The 18,809-nt window shown below is 43.1% G+C and overlaps 1 protein-coding gene across 1 annotated transcript; it reads right to left on the bottom strand.

Annotated features, from left to right (window-relative positions):
- Nucleotides 1-1,123: 1,123 nt before the first annotated feature.
- On the bottom strand, nt 1,124-18,334 carry LOC145390342 (sulfotransferase 1C4-like). The gene is made up of 7 exons (XM_080265299.1): nt 18,151-18,334; nt 15,517-15,660; nt 12,720-12,861; nt 4,779-4,905; nt 4,258-4,536; nt 1,398-1,453; nt 1,124-1,186 (listed from the first exon to the last, which is right to left on the bottom strand). The coding sequence occupies exons 1-7, from the start codon at nt 18,324-18,326 to the stop codon at nt 1,124-1,126; spliced, it is 987 nt and encodes a 328-aa protein (XP_080121425.1). The 5' UTR covers nt 18,327-18,334.
- Between the last annotated feature and the right edge of the window lie 475 nt (nt 18,335-18,809).

The raw sequence follows: 18,809 nt of genomic DNA on the forward strand, positions 1-18,809 counted from the left end.
CACTAGTACAGTTGCCCAGTACTCCCACCCCCCGGGTGATACACAGCATTCATCGACCGGTATTTCCTTTTTGTAATCCTAGTTTTAAGAGTTTAATTAAGGTGTTTTTCCTAGGCGTAAGCATTTAGCTTTTGTGTGAGTGAGTGAGTGCGGTCTCATTGATTTGATTTGAAATGTAACGTTAAATTTATTTTTGTAATCAATAAATTTAACAGTTCTTTTTCTTGAGCTTAATGTAAAGTAAACTCTTGTTTCATTTCTCCAAATTAAGCTTATTTCCCACATAGCTCCTAGCTTGCATACTTAGACCAGTCTTGTTGTATTAACTTAAAATCCGTTGTGCCATAGGAGTTAAGCATCAGCAAGGACCTGATTATTATTATTAGTATTAGTTATTTATTGTCAGGGGTGAAGTAACTTTCTCCAGAGGCTAACAGTACTAATTCGGCATTTGTGAGTAATTAGTCTCTGCTGTGTACTGTTGAGAAAGTTTATAAATTCTCGTTCTTAGAGAATCGTTGCTTGATTTAGCAAGACAATCATTGTCTCTGCTCTTTAATATTATTGAATATTATTATCAATTAAATAATACATAGCATTTATTTTAAAAACACAGTGATATTATAAAAAAAAACCGTGACAGTCAGAACTACCTCGATATGAGGGGCACACAGTTCTCTGCAGCAGCCGTCTCCAATACACAATACCCATGCCCTTATATGAAACAAACACACAACACACCTAGGCGCATAAAACACTCACCACACAAACATTATCAAACCCTGTACAACAATACCCCACCTCCAGATATTCCAACACAAGCAATGAAAAAACACCTATCGACTGTATTCATGTGCAGGGCAATACAACACCTCGATCACAACACCATACTACAACGCACCCACCCCTCCGGACATCCACGCATCGGATGTGTCCATAAACTGAGCTGAATGAGCTCACTTAGCTTCACTCAGAGCAGGACATCACCCAGCCCTCCACAACTAATAGTTTAGATTAGAGGGCATTATTAATGGAAAGAGAAACACAACAGGCTTCTCAGCATTTGAACATTAGCCAACAGAGGAGAGTGGGAAACAGAACAGGTGTAAAGTTAAGTGAACTTTTATCCCTGGGTGTACCTAGGTGGCACCTCCCCGACTGCCTTACTCCCCGTCTCCACCCAAGCCTGGAGAAGAATAAAGATCCTTGTCAATTTTTGCAATAAACAAATCTCAATTGCAGTGGTTCAGTAATATCACAGATAATTGTTTTTGGTATAAATTTTGCATCATAATACTAACTTAAGATTGGCCATAAAGTGTCAGGAGTGGAAATAAAAGTATAAAGTAACAATCTCATACTCAAATCATGCCCAAGAAAATTTGTGAGTATGGTACCTGGAACTTGGCCTTCATTTGGGGAGTGAAGCGATTGACCCAGTCCCCAGTGGCACCTGCAGGGAGAGAAGAACACAGGTTGAACACTGAGAACACACAATACGCAATGTAAATTCACCTGATGGAACTGGGTCACACCTACAACTTGAAAACTAAGTCGCAGTTGCGTGAATTTAGGTGAAATATAGCAATGAAGTGGACATAAGTCTCCCTCATTAATAGTTAAATTGACCTTCCACTCTGACTTCACTTGGCCATCAACTGAGCTGCAAAGGGTTATGGATCTTTGTCAGGTAAAACATGCTATTTCACCTTTATCTGTGGGCTCACCTGAATCTCACCCAGCTTATATTTACCTATTTCTAGCAAAGGATGGTTCATATATTACACAATGGCCCGTATTCTTGTTAGTTAAGGAAGGTCCCTAACACCTTTTCCTAAGTGGTTTGTTTATTATACCTTACTGTACTCTTCAGTGTTACATAACTACTTCTAACATCACCATACTCCGCAAAAATAACGTACAGAAGGATATTAACCAGCCATATCTCAAAATAAATCACTAAGGAAGAGGTGTTAGGGAACTTTCTTACCCAGTTACAATATAGGTCCATGTGTTGCAGGGTCGGCTCAGTCAGCGAAAACAGTTTCTACTACCCATAAATTTTTCTGCTTATCTGTGTATAGCCAGACGCCTTAAGCCCGTAACGGGTGCCCACAAACAAATAGCCTCCATGTCACCCTGTCTCCTGCCATTTCGCTGGCCTCTCCCCAACTCACATCCCCCTGTCTTATATACCTCTCCACTCCATCCCTCCATCTCATCCTCCGTCTCCCACTCCCTCTCCCTCTTTCCTACATTTTCACTACTTCCCATAAATCTTTTCATCCTTAATACTCTCCACTTTTATGCTTCCACTGACTGCATGGTGGATTAGTAGTTTCATGATGAAGCCTAAATCTCTGCTTTCCCCATACCAGCAGACTGAGCCAGGACCACACGATGCAAGGGTGCAATATACCATCCATCTTGTGTATCGTTGTATGCCCAGCTTAGCATACTGTAACCTGGTCATTCAAACCTGACATGCTTAACCTACTTTGTCTCACTGGCTTGCATCCATTAATGAGGTGAGTGAAGATGATGATGATGTGACGACAATGATGATGAACACTAAGATGAAGACAGAGATGATGATGATGATGATGATGACGGTGATGATGTAACGACAATGATGATGAACACTACGACTAAGACAGGGATGATGATGATGATGATGATAATGATGACGATGATGATGATGATGATGACGATGATAATATAACGATAATGTTGATGAACACTACGACGAAGACAGGGATGATGATGATGATGATGATGATGATGTATCGACAATTATGATGAAAACTACGACGAAGACAGGGATGATGATGATGATGATGATGATGATGATGATTGTCACGAATTTGCGCGAGTGTATTCATGCAAATTCGTGACATTGTACTTTAGTGAGAAAACCACGAACTCTAGTGGAATTCCCACTGGGCATCACTCAGTTCAACCGTCCTTGTAATCACTTCGATCGGGATGGTATTCAGAACATTTGTCACTGTTTCACAAGTGACCATTCTTACACATGACATTAGTGCTTTCACTGAGTGATTTATTGTGAGCCTATACTGTTCGCCCTCTTTCCGTTGACCATTGAGTTAGGCCACGCCTACATCCGGCAAACACGGCCAGCCCCTACCTCTTTTCCCCGTTTGCATTTAGTCAGCTTTGAGTTGCCTCGAGGATAGGAGCGTTTGTGCTCAGCGTATAGTAGTGCCTCCGTTGTACAGCGAGTTCCTGAATCTCCACCCAGACAGTGAATTGGCGAAGCGGGCTTACAGCGAATAGCAGCGTTTTGATGTTCATCACAGGCATCCAGACTTTCGTTTCTGCTTCCCTTCATTGACCAGTATTTCTGTTCGTTTTTCTAGGCTTAAGTTTAATGAGCTTTTGAATGAGCGAGTGAGTGTATTCTCCTTGTTATTTTGAATTCATTTTTGAGACTCATATGACGTAAATTTATTTCATTGTAATCAATAAATTTACAATTCTTTTCTTTGAGCTTAATGTAATTAGACTCGTGTTTTATTTCTCCACATTAAGCTTATTTTAGTTGCTGCTCCTAGCTTGCACAAACTCTTTACAAAATTCATAACTTTTACTTAGGCCAGTTCCATTGTATCAAACTTAAATCCGTTGTGCCAGCCAGGAGTTAAGCACCGGCAAGAACCTGTTTATTATTATTAGCATTAGTTATTGATTGTCAGGAGTGGAGTCACTTTCTCGAGAGGCTAACAGTACTACAAACAGCACTCGTGAGTAGTCTCTGATGTGTACTGTTGAGAAAGTTTATAAATTCTCGTCTTTAGAGAATCGGCGAAGTAAGCCGACATAAAGTAATGATGATGATGATGATGATAACGATTGTATAATGACTATAATGATGATCACCAAGACGAAGATAGGGATGACGATGATGATGATGATGATAATGTTGATGCAACGACAATGATAATGAACACTAAGACGAAGACAGGGATGATGATGATGATGATGACAGTGAAGATGATGACGGATGACGACGACAACAGACGATGATGATGATGGTAATGATGGCAATAATAATAACAATGTTGCCAAAGGTGACAATGACAATGGATGATGATGATCATGATGATGATGGTACTGAAGACAATAAGTAATAATAATTATTATGATGACAATGATGATGATGACAGCGACGATAATAAATAAGAAGAGGATGATTAAGATTATGATGACAACAACGACGACGCTAATTAAACTCACCCTTCCTCACAAACTCAGCCTCTCCCGGCATCAGTCCAGGCGATTCCGGGATGAGACTGAGGTTAGTGGCAGGTCTGGCCTTCATGTTGGCAAAGCTGGAATGCTGGGCCACCTGCAGCAGCTCGTCTTCCGTCAGGCCTGTGGCGAGGAAGTGGTCCAGGCGCTGAAGTTCCCTCAGCAGATCCTTCTTCATGTCTTCGAAGTATAGCCAGAGGAGGTTTGGGTGGGTGCGTTTTGCCCATGCCTCGCTTAAGTGACTCCAGTATGGCCCTCGCAGAACTGTGAAGAAGAAGAAGAAAAAAAAAAAAAAGAGAGAGAGAGAAAAGGAGAAGAGAGGGAAAAGAAGGTGAAGGCGTCGGAGAAGAAGGAGATGCAGGAGAAGGTGAGGAAAAAGAAGAAGGATTAATGCACTTTATTCCTATCAACGGCACTAAAATCAACTGTTTATTAAATTTCAGCAAAGTCCCATTCTTCGTTCTCTCTCTCTCTCTCTCTCTCTCTCTCTCTCTCTCTCTTCTTACCTAAATCTCGGCACCACAAATCCAGGAACTCTTCCAGGTCGCCCTTGAAATTCGCTGACTTGAAGAGTCTTTGAAGGTGGTAGTAAGACACACACACGTCACCCGGATGTCTAGCCACATATATCACCTACGAATGAAAATGTAAACCATCATCATCATCATCATCTTCATCTTAATTTTCATCTCCACCATTCTTATTTCAAAAGATAATTTAAACGGCTTAAGTTCGTATTTGTGTACTACGGTAGAAACCAAAACAGATCAAAACAAGAAGCGGTGCCAAGGAACAGCAAACCCGTCCCTGTGAGTCATTTTAGTGCTGATGTATAAACACAACTGAATATCTTGTCAAATATGTCACATATCAAATTTGAAGTAAATCAGGTGAAAATTAACGATTTTATGCCCATATGGAATTTTAGGCCTAATCCACCTGACCTCCATACCACTAGCTGAGGGGTGACCCCCCTGATGTAATGAGCATGTTGTACGATGCAGATTTGAAAGACGCACCTATAGGTTTTAGTTTCATGTCGATATGACAATTTTGAAAGAGTTATGGCGAAAAAACGATTTTTTCTCTTTTTTTTTTTTTTTTTTACACTTTAGAAGCCCATAGTCTGGGCCTTGGCCGAAAATTTAATCAGGTGATCAGGTCATAGCCCTTCATCCCTTCAATTTTAGTTAAAACTGCACCAGTAGTTTTCATAAAAAATTGACAGATAAACAGAGAAACCGAGTTAATGCAATACCCGTCTCAAACCCCCTCCGGTGTGGAGTCTTGTTTTTTTTTTTTTTTTTTTTTTTTTTATGTGTCAGACTCTGGGCATAGGCTTCACAGCCTGCTATCAAGGCCCAGCAGTCCTCCTACATACCATACACCTCTACATGTCACCACTTCGGCGCTAACACCCACCGTCCATATTGAATACATGCTAGGGCTGTCTCATACAGGACTGGTGTATTGGTATTAGCGGGGGTATTTTTACGACATGTCGGCGGGTCTTCTGGTAGATCAGTAAAGCCTGATTTAATGAAATTCAAATCCTTAAACTGTTCCCTGCCCCAGCCGGGATTCGAACCTGGGTCCGTTTGGACTGCAGGCTGGTAACTAACAGTTTCTGAGAGAGAGAGAGAGAGAGAGAGAGAGAGAGAGAGAGAGAGACCAAATTAATTAAAACTAATTAGCTAACCTTATTGTGTAGCCACAACAAGGAAGCTTCGCTGTAACTCTCAATGGTTCGTTCGTTCGTTCGTGTAAAGATTTCCTGCACCTATAGTGCAGGCCGGGCCATACATTAGCCCGGTGAGTGGAGTGTGGGCTGACTTTAACCCGTCACATCCCGAGGTTTTCCGCACCTCCGGCATCCCCCAATCCCGAGCTATTTTGGAAAAAAAAAAATTTTGGCTAAAACTTCCGCTTTGGTTGAGAAACAAAGGAAAATCTCCAAGAAAGTGCTTACCGTGGTCCATAAGTGGTCGGAACAGGTGAGGTCCCCCGTGCCAGGTATCGTATTCTATCATTGACGTGTGAGGCGCTCACGTTTTCTATGGTAGGAAATATTGGGAGAAACAACAAACAACACCTCTACATTTATTGAATTTGAACTAATAGACAATAAGAGTAACAATATAATGACTTTCAAACACATATATATGAAAAATAAGCAATGTACCTTCGCGCGAGCATAGCGAGTTAGGTCAGAGTGGTAACATGCTATGTGCTAAGTTTCTTGTATCTGTCAATATATCATTTTTTGTACTTGTATACTTCTGTTTCATTGACATTTTACCTATTTTTACTGTTTGTAAATGGTTTCAGATGTTTTCATTCATTACGATGACACGCAGCATAAGAATAGCGAACATCGGCTTACTAAGCGCACTCGTTATGACTCGTATTTCAACATACCCAATTGTTTTATCACTTTCCTATTATTTTTTCCTTTACACAGAACCTTTCCTCCACCACTGTAAATGTTTTCAATTATTTACATTCATTACGAGGGCATTTAGCGAAATCTATCTATCTATCTATCTATTGCCAGACGCTCAATCCCGTTTGGGGTGGCCACAAACAAATCGCCTCCAAGTCGCCCTGTCCCCGGCCATTTCCCTGCCCTGCTCCCAACTCACACCCCCCTTTCTCATATACCTCTCCACCCCATCCCTCCATCTCATCCTCGGCCTCCCCCTCCCTCTTCCCCCCTCAACCTCACTCACATACACTCTCTTCGTCAGTCTCTCACCCTCCATCCTCTCCACATGGCCAAACCACGTCAGTGTGTTCCTCATAACGCTTCCTATCACATCCACATCCACACCACAATGCTCCTTTATATCCTCATTCGTCAGCCTGTCTCTCCATGTGACTCCACAGGTTCCTCTTAAATAACTCATTTCCACTGCTCTCACTCTTGACTTGTGTCCTTCCAACAACGTCCAAGCTTCACTTCCATACGTTAGAGTTGGTATCACAATACTGTCATGTAGTAACTTTTTCATTTCCATGCTCACTTCCCTGTTTCTTATCATTGCTTTCAAAGAACCAGCAACCTTTCTTCCCTGCTGTACCCTTTCAAGCACTTCACCCTCCAAACCTCCATCCTTACTCATCACACTACCCAAGTACTTAAACGTACATTTTCCAATTCCTCACCATCCAACCTCGCTGTACATTCACTGACTTCACCTCTCTCAAAGACCATCACTTTACTCTTCCCGACATTCACCCTTAGATTCCGTTTCTTACACACTCTCACAAACTCATCCACCAAGCCTTGCAGCTCCCCTTCGTCTTCACTCAACAACACAGTATCATCTGCAAACAACAGTACAGGGAGTTCCCAAACACTATCCTCTCTCACCAGGGCCACTCCAACATCCACTACCCTACCTTGTACCTCTTTTATTACCCCATCCATGTACAGATTGAACAACCATGGAGACATGACACATCCCTGTTTCAACCCAACTTTCAAAGAGAAAAATTCACTTAGTTCACCATCCACACACACTGCAGCCTTCGCACCATCGTACATACTCTTCACAGCATTCAACAACTTTCCATCTACTCCATATATTCTTAACACTTTCCACAATCCTTGTCTATCCACTCTGTCATATGTTTTCTCCAAATCCATGAAAGCTGCAAACAACTTCTTTCCCTTCACTAGAAACTTTTCCACTAAAGATCTAAGAATGAATATCTGATCTACACAACCTCTTCCCTTCCTAAAGCCTCCCTGTTCTTCTCCAACTAATTTCTCTGTTCTTTCTCTAACTCTGTCAATAAGTATCCTACCATACACTTTTCCTATTATACTAAGAAGACAAATGCCCCTATGATTACCACACACTTCTTTTTCCCCTTTTCCTTTGTACAAGGGAATAATTATACCTGACTTCTAATCCTCCGGGACTCTACCTTCCTCCCAGGCCAATCTGCACATCTTCCACATCCATTCTACTACTATCTCTCCCCTGTGCTTCAGCATTTCACCACACACTCCATCAATTCCTGGGGCTTTCCCTGATTTAACTTTCTTCATTGCTTCCACAACTTCTATCCTACTGATTTCTTTCTGTCTTCTCACCTCCCTCCTTCTCCCAGCCATTCCCCAGCCACTTATACTTACATTACTTCCATCCTCTATGTTCAACAATTCCTTAAAGTGTTCTCTCCATCTGCTCACTTTTTCTCCTTTCTCCACTAGTAATCTACCATTTTTATCTTTCACTCCCCTGCTAACTTCACTTCCACCCTGTCTTACTCTTTTCACCTCTTTCCAGAACATTTTCTTACAGTCCCTCCACTTTACACTCAAATTCCTTCCAAATTCCTCATCTACTCTCTTCTTACTCTCTCTTACTAATCTAGCGCATATTCACGTGGCAAGCACAATCTCAAACACTCGTGTTTCATCTTCTACTTTATTTTTTCACTCCAATTATACTTTCCCACTTACATTACACAAGTTTACACCCCTATCCTGCACTATATATAGTTACTGGCATTATTTATTCAAGTGAGCGTCAGAATATCGCATGAACATACCCTCGCAATGAATGTTTCGACCAACATAATACTCAAACACTTACATATAAATTCTTCACATATATTACACACTTTCCCACTTGTTGACTTCTATTTTCATAATTACAGGCCTTATTCATTCCACTGAGCGTCAGGATATCGCATCTCTATACACACACTAGGAATATTTTGACTTAGATTATATTTCAGCACTTACAATAATTTGAAATTATATTATACCCGTTTGCATTTCCAATAATAATATTTACATATTATTAAAAAAATCCTCGCTAGGTATGTTTCCACTTACAGCATATTTATACACTTACATACAATTTTTGCACTTATGTTATACCCGTATGCACTTTATACTAATATCTTCAGGTTAGCAGGACTGATAATTTCACTGAGCTTCTGTCTGTCGCATTTACTTCATAGTTTCAGCGTCCTATCGCATTCACACCATATTAGGTTTGCATCAAGGTGTGATATTCGCTGAAACATGGGTGAATACAGAGACCCACGTCACACTCGACGCACTCATAGCGGATGTTCTTCCTCTGTGTGGTGAGTCTCACTCGGGAATTGCTACACACGTGACACCTGCGTTGGGACCTAGTTCTGTTTGGCTGGGGAGGCATAGGAGTGGGAAAATGGCGGCCGGATATTCTCAGGGGAGTTTGGGCAATAGGGGCAGTGCGGGTGCGATGTTGGGGCCTTTCAACAGCATACCGTGCAAACATCTCTCTTGTGAGCTCCCTCACAAACCCTTCAAAGGTTTCCTGAACTCCTGTTGTCATGGCGTGAAGGTGGTGGCAATTCAGAGCAGTGATGTCTAGCAAGTGAAAGAACAGTTTCTTATACCACATACCACTTCATCGTGGTCCTGGCACACTCTACCATCAATATCATGGAGTCTTACTGGTCCACCAGGCGCATGTTTATTTTATAGTCCATGACACACTCAGGTTTCCAAATGTGACGCCTGTTCTCTCTCCGGTAATCAACAGAATCAGTACGGTGCATCAAAGGGCGGTGAACCGTTGACAAGAGGCTTACTTCTCTATTATGGTTCCACACAGTTGCAAGGATGTTGTTGGCTTTGAAGAAGACAACCTCATTCCTGTCAAGTTTCTGCCCTACCTTGACCATGTGACGCCGGTTCACCTTCACGGTTCCACAGATTCCCGTTTCATGCATGTGTAGATAACGAGCGACAAGAGGGCTAGTATACCAATTGTCCAAGTAGAGGACGTGACCACGATGAAGGTAGTCTTCTATCATTGTCTTTACCACTGCTCCCGACAGTCCAATACTCCAATCTTCTATTATGTCTGTCTCTGCACCGGTGTACAAGACTATGTCTTGCACGTATCCAGTCCTACAGTCGCACATAACAAAGATCTTGAACCCAAAACGGTGCCTTTTGCTGGGTATATACTGCCTAAATGAAATATTACCTCTCCACAAAACGAGACTCTCGTCTATGACGAGGTCTCTATAGGGATAAAATGACGAACAAAAGGTTTGCCTCAGGTGATCAAAGATCAACCTAATTCGCCTCATCTTATCTGTGCCATTCGCATTTGCAGGATCATGAGCATCATAGAAATGGAGGCGACTTAGAATTTGTTGGAAGCGATTACGGCTCATGACTTGCCCAAATATTGGTGTAAGCATAACAGGGTCCCTTGTCCAGTAAGCCGGAATTCTGTTCTTTCGTATAAAACCCATCAAAAGGACCAGGGCAAAAAATAAGAACATTTCTGAAAGGGAGACAGGGTAATCATATATGATAGAATGCCTGCTCCTTGTTCCCAATCTTTCACTCTCAAGGTGCTGGGTGCTTGCAAAAAGGTTGGTCTGGTAAACAATATGCTCCACGAATGCCTCACTAAAAAACAGGTGGAAAAAATCCATCCTGGTGGAATTCCGGTGAATTCCGGGAGCAATGCAGCCAGCGCGCCCCTGCTCAGTGAAAGAGTGAATGAGGGGAGAAAAATCACTCCCATCCTCCCAATTCCATCCCACAAATCCCTCGTCCCCATCATCCCCATCACCGCCTTTATCTGGGTGGGGAGATGCTGGTGAGGGAGGAGATGCTGGTGGGGGAGGTTGGGGAGGCTTCCCCACTCTCACTGCTCTTCCCTCTGCCTTTACCTTTTCCCTTTCCCTTACCCTTATGGCCTTGAGGAACATTAGGGGGCTGTGGGGATGAAGTTCGGGAATATTGGAGAGCATAAGACGTGCTGGGGAGTGGTTCCTCCCCACCTTCCCCCTCCATTACAACACCACGTGATTTTTCATGCACCCTCACTCGCCCACGTGTTTAGGGATATTGGGAAGCATAAGACGTGTTTGGGAGTGGTTCCTCCCCACCTTCCCCCTCCATCACAACCCCACGTGATACAGAACGCACCCGCACTCGCCCGCGTGATACACCCCGCCGCCTCACACTACCTAGGGAGAGCGATGATTCACTCACGCCACTCTCACTTTCCATACGCCTCCCTGCACTTTCTCTTTCACTCCCCACTCCCTCCACGGCACTTCCTACCTCCCCAAACAAAATACTAGGCCCATACCTGCTCGTCCGACGTGGTGTGTGCTCGGGGCCACGATGAGTAATCACCTCACGTCCATACCACATGGCAGCATGTCCCACGGCTCCGTCCTCGTCCTCGTCCTCGTCATCAAATTCGGGTTCCATATCACGTTGGGGCTGGGCATAAGATGTTGCACGTGGTTTTTTGGCCGGCTGCCCCTCTCTAGCAGCACGGTAAGTCACGTACTGCCGCTTCGTGGAGGACAGGACTTCTTCATCACTGCTGGTGGTTTCCTCCTCCTCTGGCTGCACATAATCTTTGTCAACAACCTCGACGTCCAGTGGGGAATCACTGTCGCCAGTAAAGGCATCCAAGGCGGCTTGAATTTCGACCTCTGAGAGACCTCTCGTCGCCATGTCTGAGCAGGACCATTGCTAACAGGTGAGTGAACGAGCCGCAGGTGAGTGCGGGTCGCGCGGGGTCGCCGAGTGTCCCCACCTGGTGGCAGGTAGGGGAAGGTCAAGCGACGATATGTACTGAAAATCAAGCGCGAAATTTGAAAATTGTGGAAAATATGCACTTTGCAATTGCATGACGTACCGGTACGTCGCCAGGACTAGCAAATGCAAAACGTTGCAACATACCCATACGTCGACGGGACGGGGCGGGTTAAACACAGTATGGGGGAAGACGGCCTGGGCAGTGCCCAGCACACACGCCCTGTCTTCTGGCTGGCTTTGTCGTTTTGTCCTCTCGATGGTTAAGTATGTCTAAAATAAACAAGAACTGGAAGACCCTAAGGTATCTTCTTGTGTAACATCAACAAAGGACCTGAAGACAATGATGTCGAAACACTCAGATGTAAATTTTGCGTTTGTCTCAATAACTGACTAACTGCATGTTAAACTGTAACTATATTCCATTCAGGTCATACGGGGGACCAGAACTATATATCCAGAAATGTATATCTTTAAAACTTCTGTAGTTTTCTCTAGACCGTGTTGCAAAGAAAAAACTGAGCAGATTTGAATTCTGTATTTTCTACTAGGCTAAATGGCAAAATATTAAGCCAAAGTTATACAGCAAGCATTTTTTTCATAGGATTTTTACCCAAATATCCGAATCTCAATTACTTTCTGCAATATTTCAATTTAAAATATGCAGTTTTGTAATAAACCTGAGTATATTACCCTCAAAAATAGGTCAAAGTAATTTATATTTGGCATAAGTGCAAAGAAAACTAATACTGACGAAAACGTGAAGCGTCACCATTGATAATGGTGAAGCTTAATAAAATTTATGCCATGCGCGTGCGGGCGAGAGAGAGAGAGAGAGAGAGAGAGAGAGTACATCACCCACCTTACAGCTTTCAAGTATGGATGGCGGGAGAAGTGAGAAGGGCAGATGGGTTTTGATTATTCTAGGAGAAGGAACGGACTCAGCACGGGCCAAAAATACCCCAGTGGTGCCCGGGTTCACGTCTGAATGTTGCTTTAAAAAACTGTCAACCAGAGAACCGGGCAGGGGAAAACCTGGACGGGAAAATGAGTCACCTCTGAAAAAAAGGATGGTTGTCAGTCTCTCTCTCTCTCTCTCTGCTGTTTGTTCCACTCTCATTATCTATTCATATGTCTATCTGTCTACCTGACTCTCTGTCTGCTTGTCCCTCTCTGTCTAATAATTTACCTGTCTATCTATCTGTCTGTCTGTTTGTCCCTCCCCATTTATCTAATCATCTATCTGTCTATCTGTCCATCTCTCTGTCAATCTGTCTATCTATCTACCTGTCTGTCTGCTTGTCCCTCTCTCTTTAACTAGTCATCTTTCTACCTGCCCATAAGTCTCTATCCATCAATCTTTCTTCTATCTATCGATCTATATGTCTGTCTATCTATCCCCTGTTAATCTATCAATCTGTCTGCCTGTCCATCTATCGCCTGTAAGAGTACTGAACAGGGGTAGCACTGGACAAAATAATTATATTGTCCTATTAGAAAACTCTCTCTCTCTCTCTCTCTCTCTCTCTCTCTCTCTCTCTCTCCCTCCCTCCTTTACACACCACTTCTTCATGACTAGCGCCATATTCTAGTGATAATAATAGCTCAGTGGCAGACAATGACAATGCTGTGGCTGTACATCCTTTACACAGCACTTCTTCGTGACAAGCACCATATCGTAATGTTAAACTATTATACCCCAGTAGTCAAGATGGGGAGATGGCAAATTTAGGCGAAACTACATAGATCATACTAATTATACTCTGTTTACTCTAACTTGGCATAAAATTGGAAAGGATGCCGCACCGTGGCATTATATTATTCTACCAGTGAATTATGGGATATAAACTGAAAAAGGATCAAAATATCCACCTACACTCCCTTCACTTTAACTTGGCACAAATTTCCGTCCATACGCAGCTTACTTCTCGTAGTTCAGGGGCAGAAAAGGGCAATTCTACATCTCTACTACTTTTACATGGCACTTCTTCGTGATCAGCATCCTAGTCTAGTATTAACCCACTGTTACAACTCAGCATTCACGATGGAAAGACGGCAATTTTAGGCCAGGTTGTGGAAAAGGATGTAGAGCCGTAGTATTGTCTTATTTTCCAGTAAAAGAGTTAATGAAGGCTGTATCTGACCACTCCAGTTCCTAACGTCTATCCCAAACAGTGCAGTAGTAGTGGTAATGGTGGTGGTGGTAGTAGTAGTAGTAGTATTAGCAGTAGCAATAGTAATGGTGGTGGTAGTAGTAGTAGTAGTAGTAGTGGTGGTGGTGATGGTGGTGGTGGTGGTAGTGGTGATGGTGGTATTTAGTAGTGGTGGTAGCAGCAGTCCTCTTTCCGTTCACAATTCTCCTTTCGGGGATAAGGAGGGATCTGAGGGACATTTGTATAACCAGGCAGAGGGGTGGCCTGTCCATTTCAGTGCCACCGCCAGAAGGCTTCCCTCTATACATACTCAATGGAGGACACAGGAGACTAAGCAACACTTCTTCCATTACTATGATGTTGACGTGTTGGTTGATAGGCAAAACAAATCTCTGAGGGAGAGGTGTTACGTAGTCCTGATCATTGAGAATATGGCTTGAATCAATGAAAAATCAAAAGACATAAGAGTACAAACAAACAAGAAGCGGTGTCAAGGCACAGCAAACCAGTCCCTGGCAGTCATTTAATTGCTGACGTATAAACACAACAGGATATCTAGTCAAAGGTGTCTCATAAAATTTGGAGCAAATGAGGTGAAAATTTACGATTTTATGCCCATTTGAAATTTTAGGCCTGAACCACCTGACACTGACCCCCATACCGCTAAGTAAGGGGTGACCCCCCTGATGTAATGAGGCATGTTATAGGATCAAGACTTGAAAGATGCACCTATAGGGTTTGGTTTCATGTCGATATGACGAATTTGAAAAGAGTTATGAACAAAAACTATTTATTTTTGTTTTACATTTTGGGGGCCAACAGCCTGGGCCTTGGCCCAATTTGGCGCAAAATTCAATCAGGTCATCAGAAGGTCGTAGCCCAACATCCCTGAAATTTTAGTGAAAATTACACCAGTAGATCTCGTGTAAAGTTGTTAACAAACAAACAGACAAACAAACAGGCAGACAAGCCGAGTGAAAACAATACCCATCAAAGTAGTTTACATTCAAATTAACCTGAATTACCACAACTACTACTACACACCACCACCGCCACCACTACTGTACTGCTACTTATACTACTACTACTACACACCACCACCACTACAACCACTACCACTACCACAACAATTACTACTGTTACTACTACTACTAATACTAGTACTGCTGCTGCTACACAGTACCACCACCACTACTATTACTATTACTACTGCTACTACTACTACTACCACCACCACCACCACCACTACTACTACTACTACTACTTCTACTACTGCCGCTATTGCAACTACTACTGCTACCACCACCACCACAATTACTACTACTATTGCAACTACTGTATTACTACCACCACCACAATTACTACTATTATTGCAACTACTGTATTACTACCACCACCGTCACCACCACCACCATCACCACCACCACCATCACCACTACTACTACCATCACCACCACCACTACTGCCACTACCAGTGAAGCAGAATCAAGTGATGTTGGTGCCTACTCAAGGAAGGGGGATCGCTCTCTGTGTGGCGTGTTAATGGCTGTGGTGAAGTCAAGGTCGTGCGTCATACACCACACCATCTCCTGCGTCCACGTCGTGCCGCTGCGGGGAAACGTCATCACCACTACGTCATCTGGCCGAAACCTGGCCAAAAAAATTAAAATCGTAGGGAAGAAAATCGTTTCATAAAAAAAAAAAAAAAAAGATAAAAAAAGAATGAGCTGACTGGCAGTAAGAGTTTCCTATCGCCAAATTTGCAAACTAAGGAAGAGAACGATGAGAAAACAGTTTTACGCGTACAAATCCGAGAATTCCTTAACCCAGCGTAACGTAATGGTAAACTGAAGCTCACTTACCTCCCGCCCCACGAAATTAGGAGAGACTGAGCACAACTAGGCTCGAACGGTGTACCACAGCCTTCTCCCAGTAGTGTACCCTGTCAACGTGGGAGTCTTTTCTATAATCCGAATTCTTTATGGAATATCTTTAGTTCTACTTCTTACATGAGGATTTTTTTTTCTCTATTTTGGACCTGCCAGACATGGCACGTAAAGGATGAAGAAGAAAAAAAAAAAGAAGAAAAAGGAAAGAGAGAGAGAGAGAGAGAGAGAGAGAGAGAGAGAGAGGGGTGGGGGAGGAAGGGATGGAGAGAGAAAAATGTTCTGACACATGGAGAATCACGTTAAAACTCAACTGCATATTTACTGTAAGGAGCAAAGTTAGTCATCACTGTGGTCTATTTGATTGACCTGTGCAGCTGAGATGTATGCGGCAAGTAGGGTGTGTTTGATACGCGGCTACTGATTGGCCTCCGATGGCGTCATTGAAATAAATGCAGCATGTATCGTACAACATGCGGACCTAGGTGTACACCGTGTGTGGATATTATAGCGCAACATGCGGACGAGGGTGTACACCGTGGGTGGATGTAGTGCAAGATGCAGAAGTGGATGTACAACGTGGATGGATGATTTATTTCAAACGTCACTCATTGTTTTATGAAACTTCGTAATCAACTTTAATTTTCTTTGATAACAGTAAACTTTTTAAGCTAATTTTGAGCTCTTCAGCTTCAGAAATTATTCCATATTTAATCTGGCAGCTTTTTTTGAAGGCAGTTTAAAAATATAAATATGTGTTAAAATAAGAAGAGGTGTAGATTTAAATCATCTGCGGCCAATCAGCAGCCGCGAGTCAAACGCATCCTACTTGGCCCATGCATCTCAGCTGCACAGGTCGATCAAATAGACTATAGTCATATACTCTTTAGATCTCTGATTTTTCCCATCGTCAGAAATACAGTATGTCTTATTTACTTACACGTCTCGGTGGCAGGTAGTTGGTGGCGATCATCATCCACTCACCTAATGTAGCGCAGCTTACATCCTCCATCACCTTTATCATTCATTTTCTGTGTCTGCTCTCCTCTCTTCCTATTTCTTCCATCCTTCTTGTCACTTTTATTGTTACTCTTTCAACTTCAGGTGGCTCTAAGCTAAATGACAAGCCTAGTGGTTTCCTTTAACTCAGGAAACCATTTACACTTCTGGGTGACAACCATATAATCAAATATTGGGGTGATGTGCTGCTTTCTATGGTACACGTGTTAACTGGGTGGAGAGTGGTTGCTTGCCTGCGATTAATGGGGCTGCTCAACAACCTACATGTCACGATGAATGAGGGTAGGGGAGGGGGGTATGGGATGGTGGATGTGGATTGGGGATGTACTGAAGGTGGAGTGGGGAAGATGGCAGGATCAATGATGAGGAAGATTCAGTCTGGATGATACTGCTTCCGGTGAGGTATATGAAGTAGGTCTGATTTTTTTTTTTTTTTTTTTTTTTTTTTTTTGTTTGTTGCGACAGTTCCGTGAGGCCCAGCAGTCCTACGTATCATACACCTCCACATGTCACCACTTCGGTGGTTAACGCCGTCTATACTGAATACATGGTAGAGCCACCGTCTATACTGAATACATGGTAGAGCCACCGTCTATACTGAATACATGGTAGAGCCACCGTCTATACCGAATACATGGTAGAGCCACCGTCTATACTGAATACATGGTAGAGCCACCGTCTATACTGAATACATGGTAGAGCCACCGTCTATACTGAATACATGGTAGAGCCACCGTCTATACCGAATACATGGTAGAGCCACCGTCTATACGGAATACATGGTAGAGCCACCGTCTATACTGAATACATGGTAGAGCCACCGTCTATAATGAATACATGGTAGAGCCACCGTCTATACTGAATACATGGTAGAGCCACCGTCTATACTGAATACATGGTAGAGCCACCGTCTATACTGAATACATGGTAGAGCCACCGTCTATACTGAATACATGGTAGAGCCACCGTCTATACTGAATACATGGTAATGCTGTATCATACAGGACTTGGTGTATTGGTTTTAGCAGGGGTGTTTTTATGACATATCGGCGGGTCTTATAATTGACCAGTAAGTCTGCTTTAACGAAATTCATAGCCTTACACCGTTCCCTGCACTCCCCCCTCCCTCTCTCTCTCTCTCCTTTTTTGCGTGTGTAAAGACCATCGACTCACTTTTCTCTCTCTCTCTCTCTCTCTCTCTCTCTCTCTCTCTCTCTCTCTCAAATCTACTCACCTGAACTGGGCATATTTATCAAGGTACAATCTGCAGTGCTGTGGCAGGAGGTACCGCCCTGGTCCAACCTCCACCAGTCCCTTATCAAAAGATCCGAATTTCGTCTGTAGTTCCTGCTGGATCTTCGGGGCCAAGGGGACGGCCATCACGGGGCAGGAGTCTCCGTTATCAGCCATTATTTAGCACTGTAAATGTAAATAAAAGTGTATATGGGATTTATTACAGGGAATAGCGCTGCACTTGAAATATATCTTTTTTTTTTTTTATGCGAGGAAGAAGGAACCAAAGGCCATGGCCCGCAGTAACAGTTCCCTCCAAGAGAAAAACAAAATACAAAAGAGAGCCAAATTCAAGATCCGATCATTTTGAGATGCCTGGACACACTGCGTTTGAAAGACTGGAGATCATAGGCAGCAGGAAATACAGATAGAGGGAGACAGTTCCAGAGCTGACCTGTTGCATAAATGAAAGACTGGGAGTAACGGTTAACTCTTGCATTAGAGAGTTGGACAGAAAAGGGATGAGAGTTTGCTGCCAGACGGGTGCTACGCGCCCGTCGTAGAGGTGGAGGAATGCAAGCAGACAGTTCAGAGGAGCAGTGACCATTAAAGTAGCGATAGAAAAGAGATAAAGATGCAACAGTGCGGCGAAGAGACAGA

This window comes from Coenobita brevimanus, chromosome 14, assembly GCF_032717465.1.
Source record: "Coenobita brevimanus isolate Jiangsu-jjx chromosome 14, ASM3271746v2, whole genome shotgun sequence".
In the NCBI taxonomy this organism is placed as follows: Eukaryota; Metazoa; Arthropoda; class Malacostraca; order Decapoda; family Coenobitidae; genus Coenobita; species Coenobita brevimanus.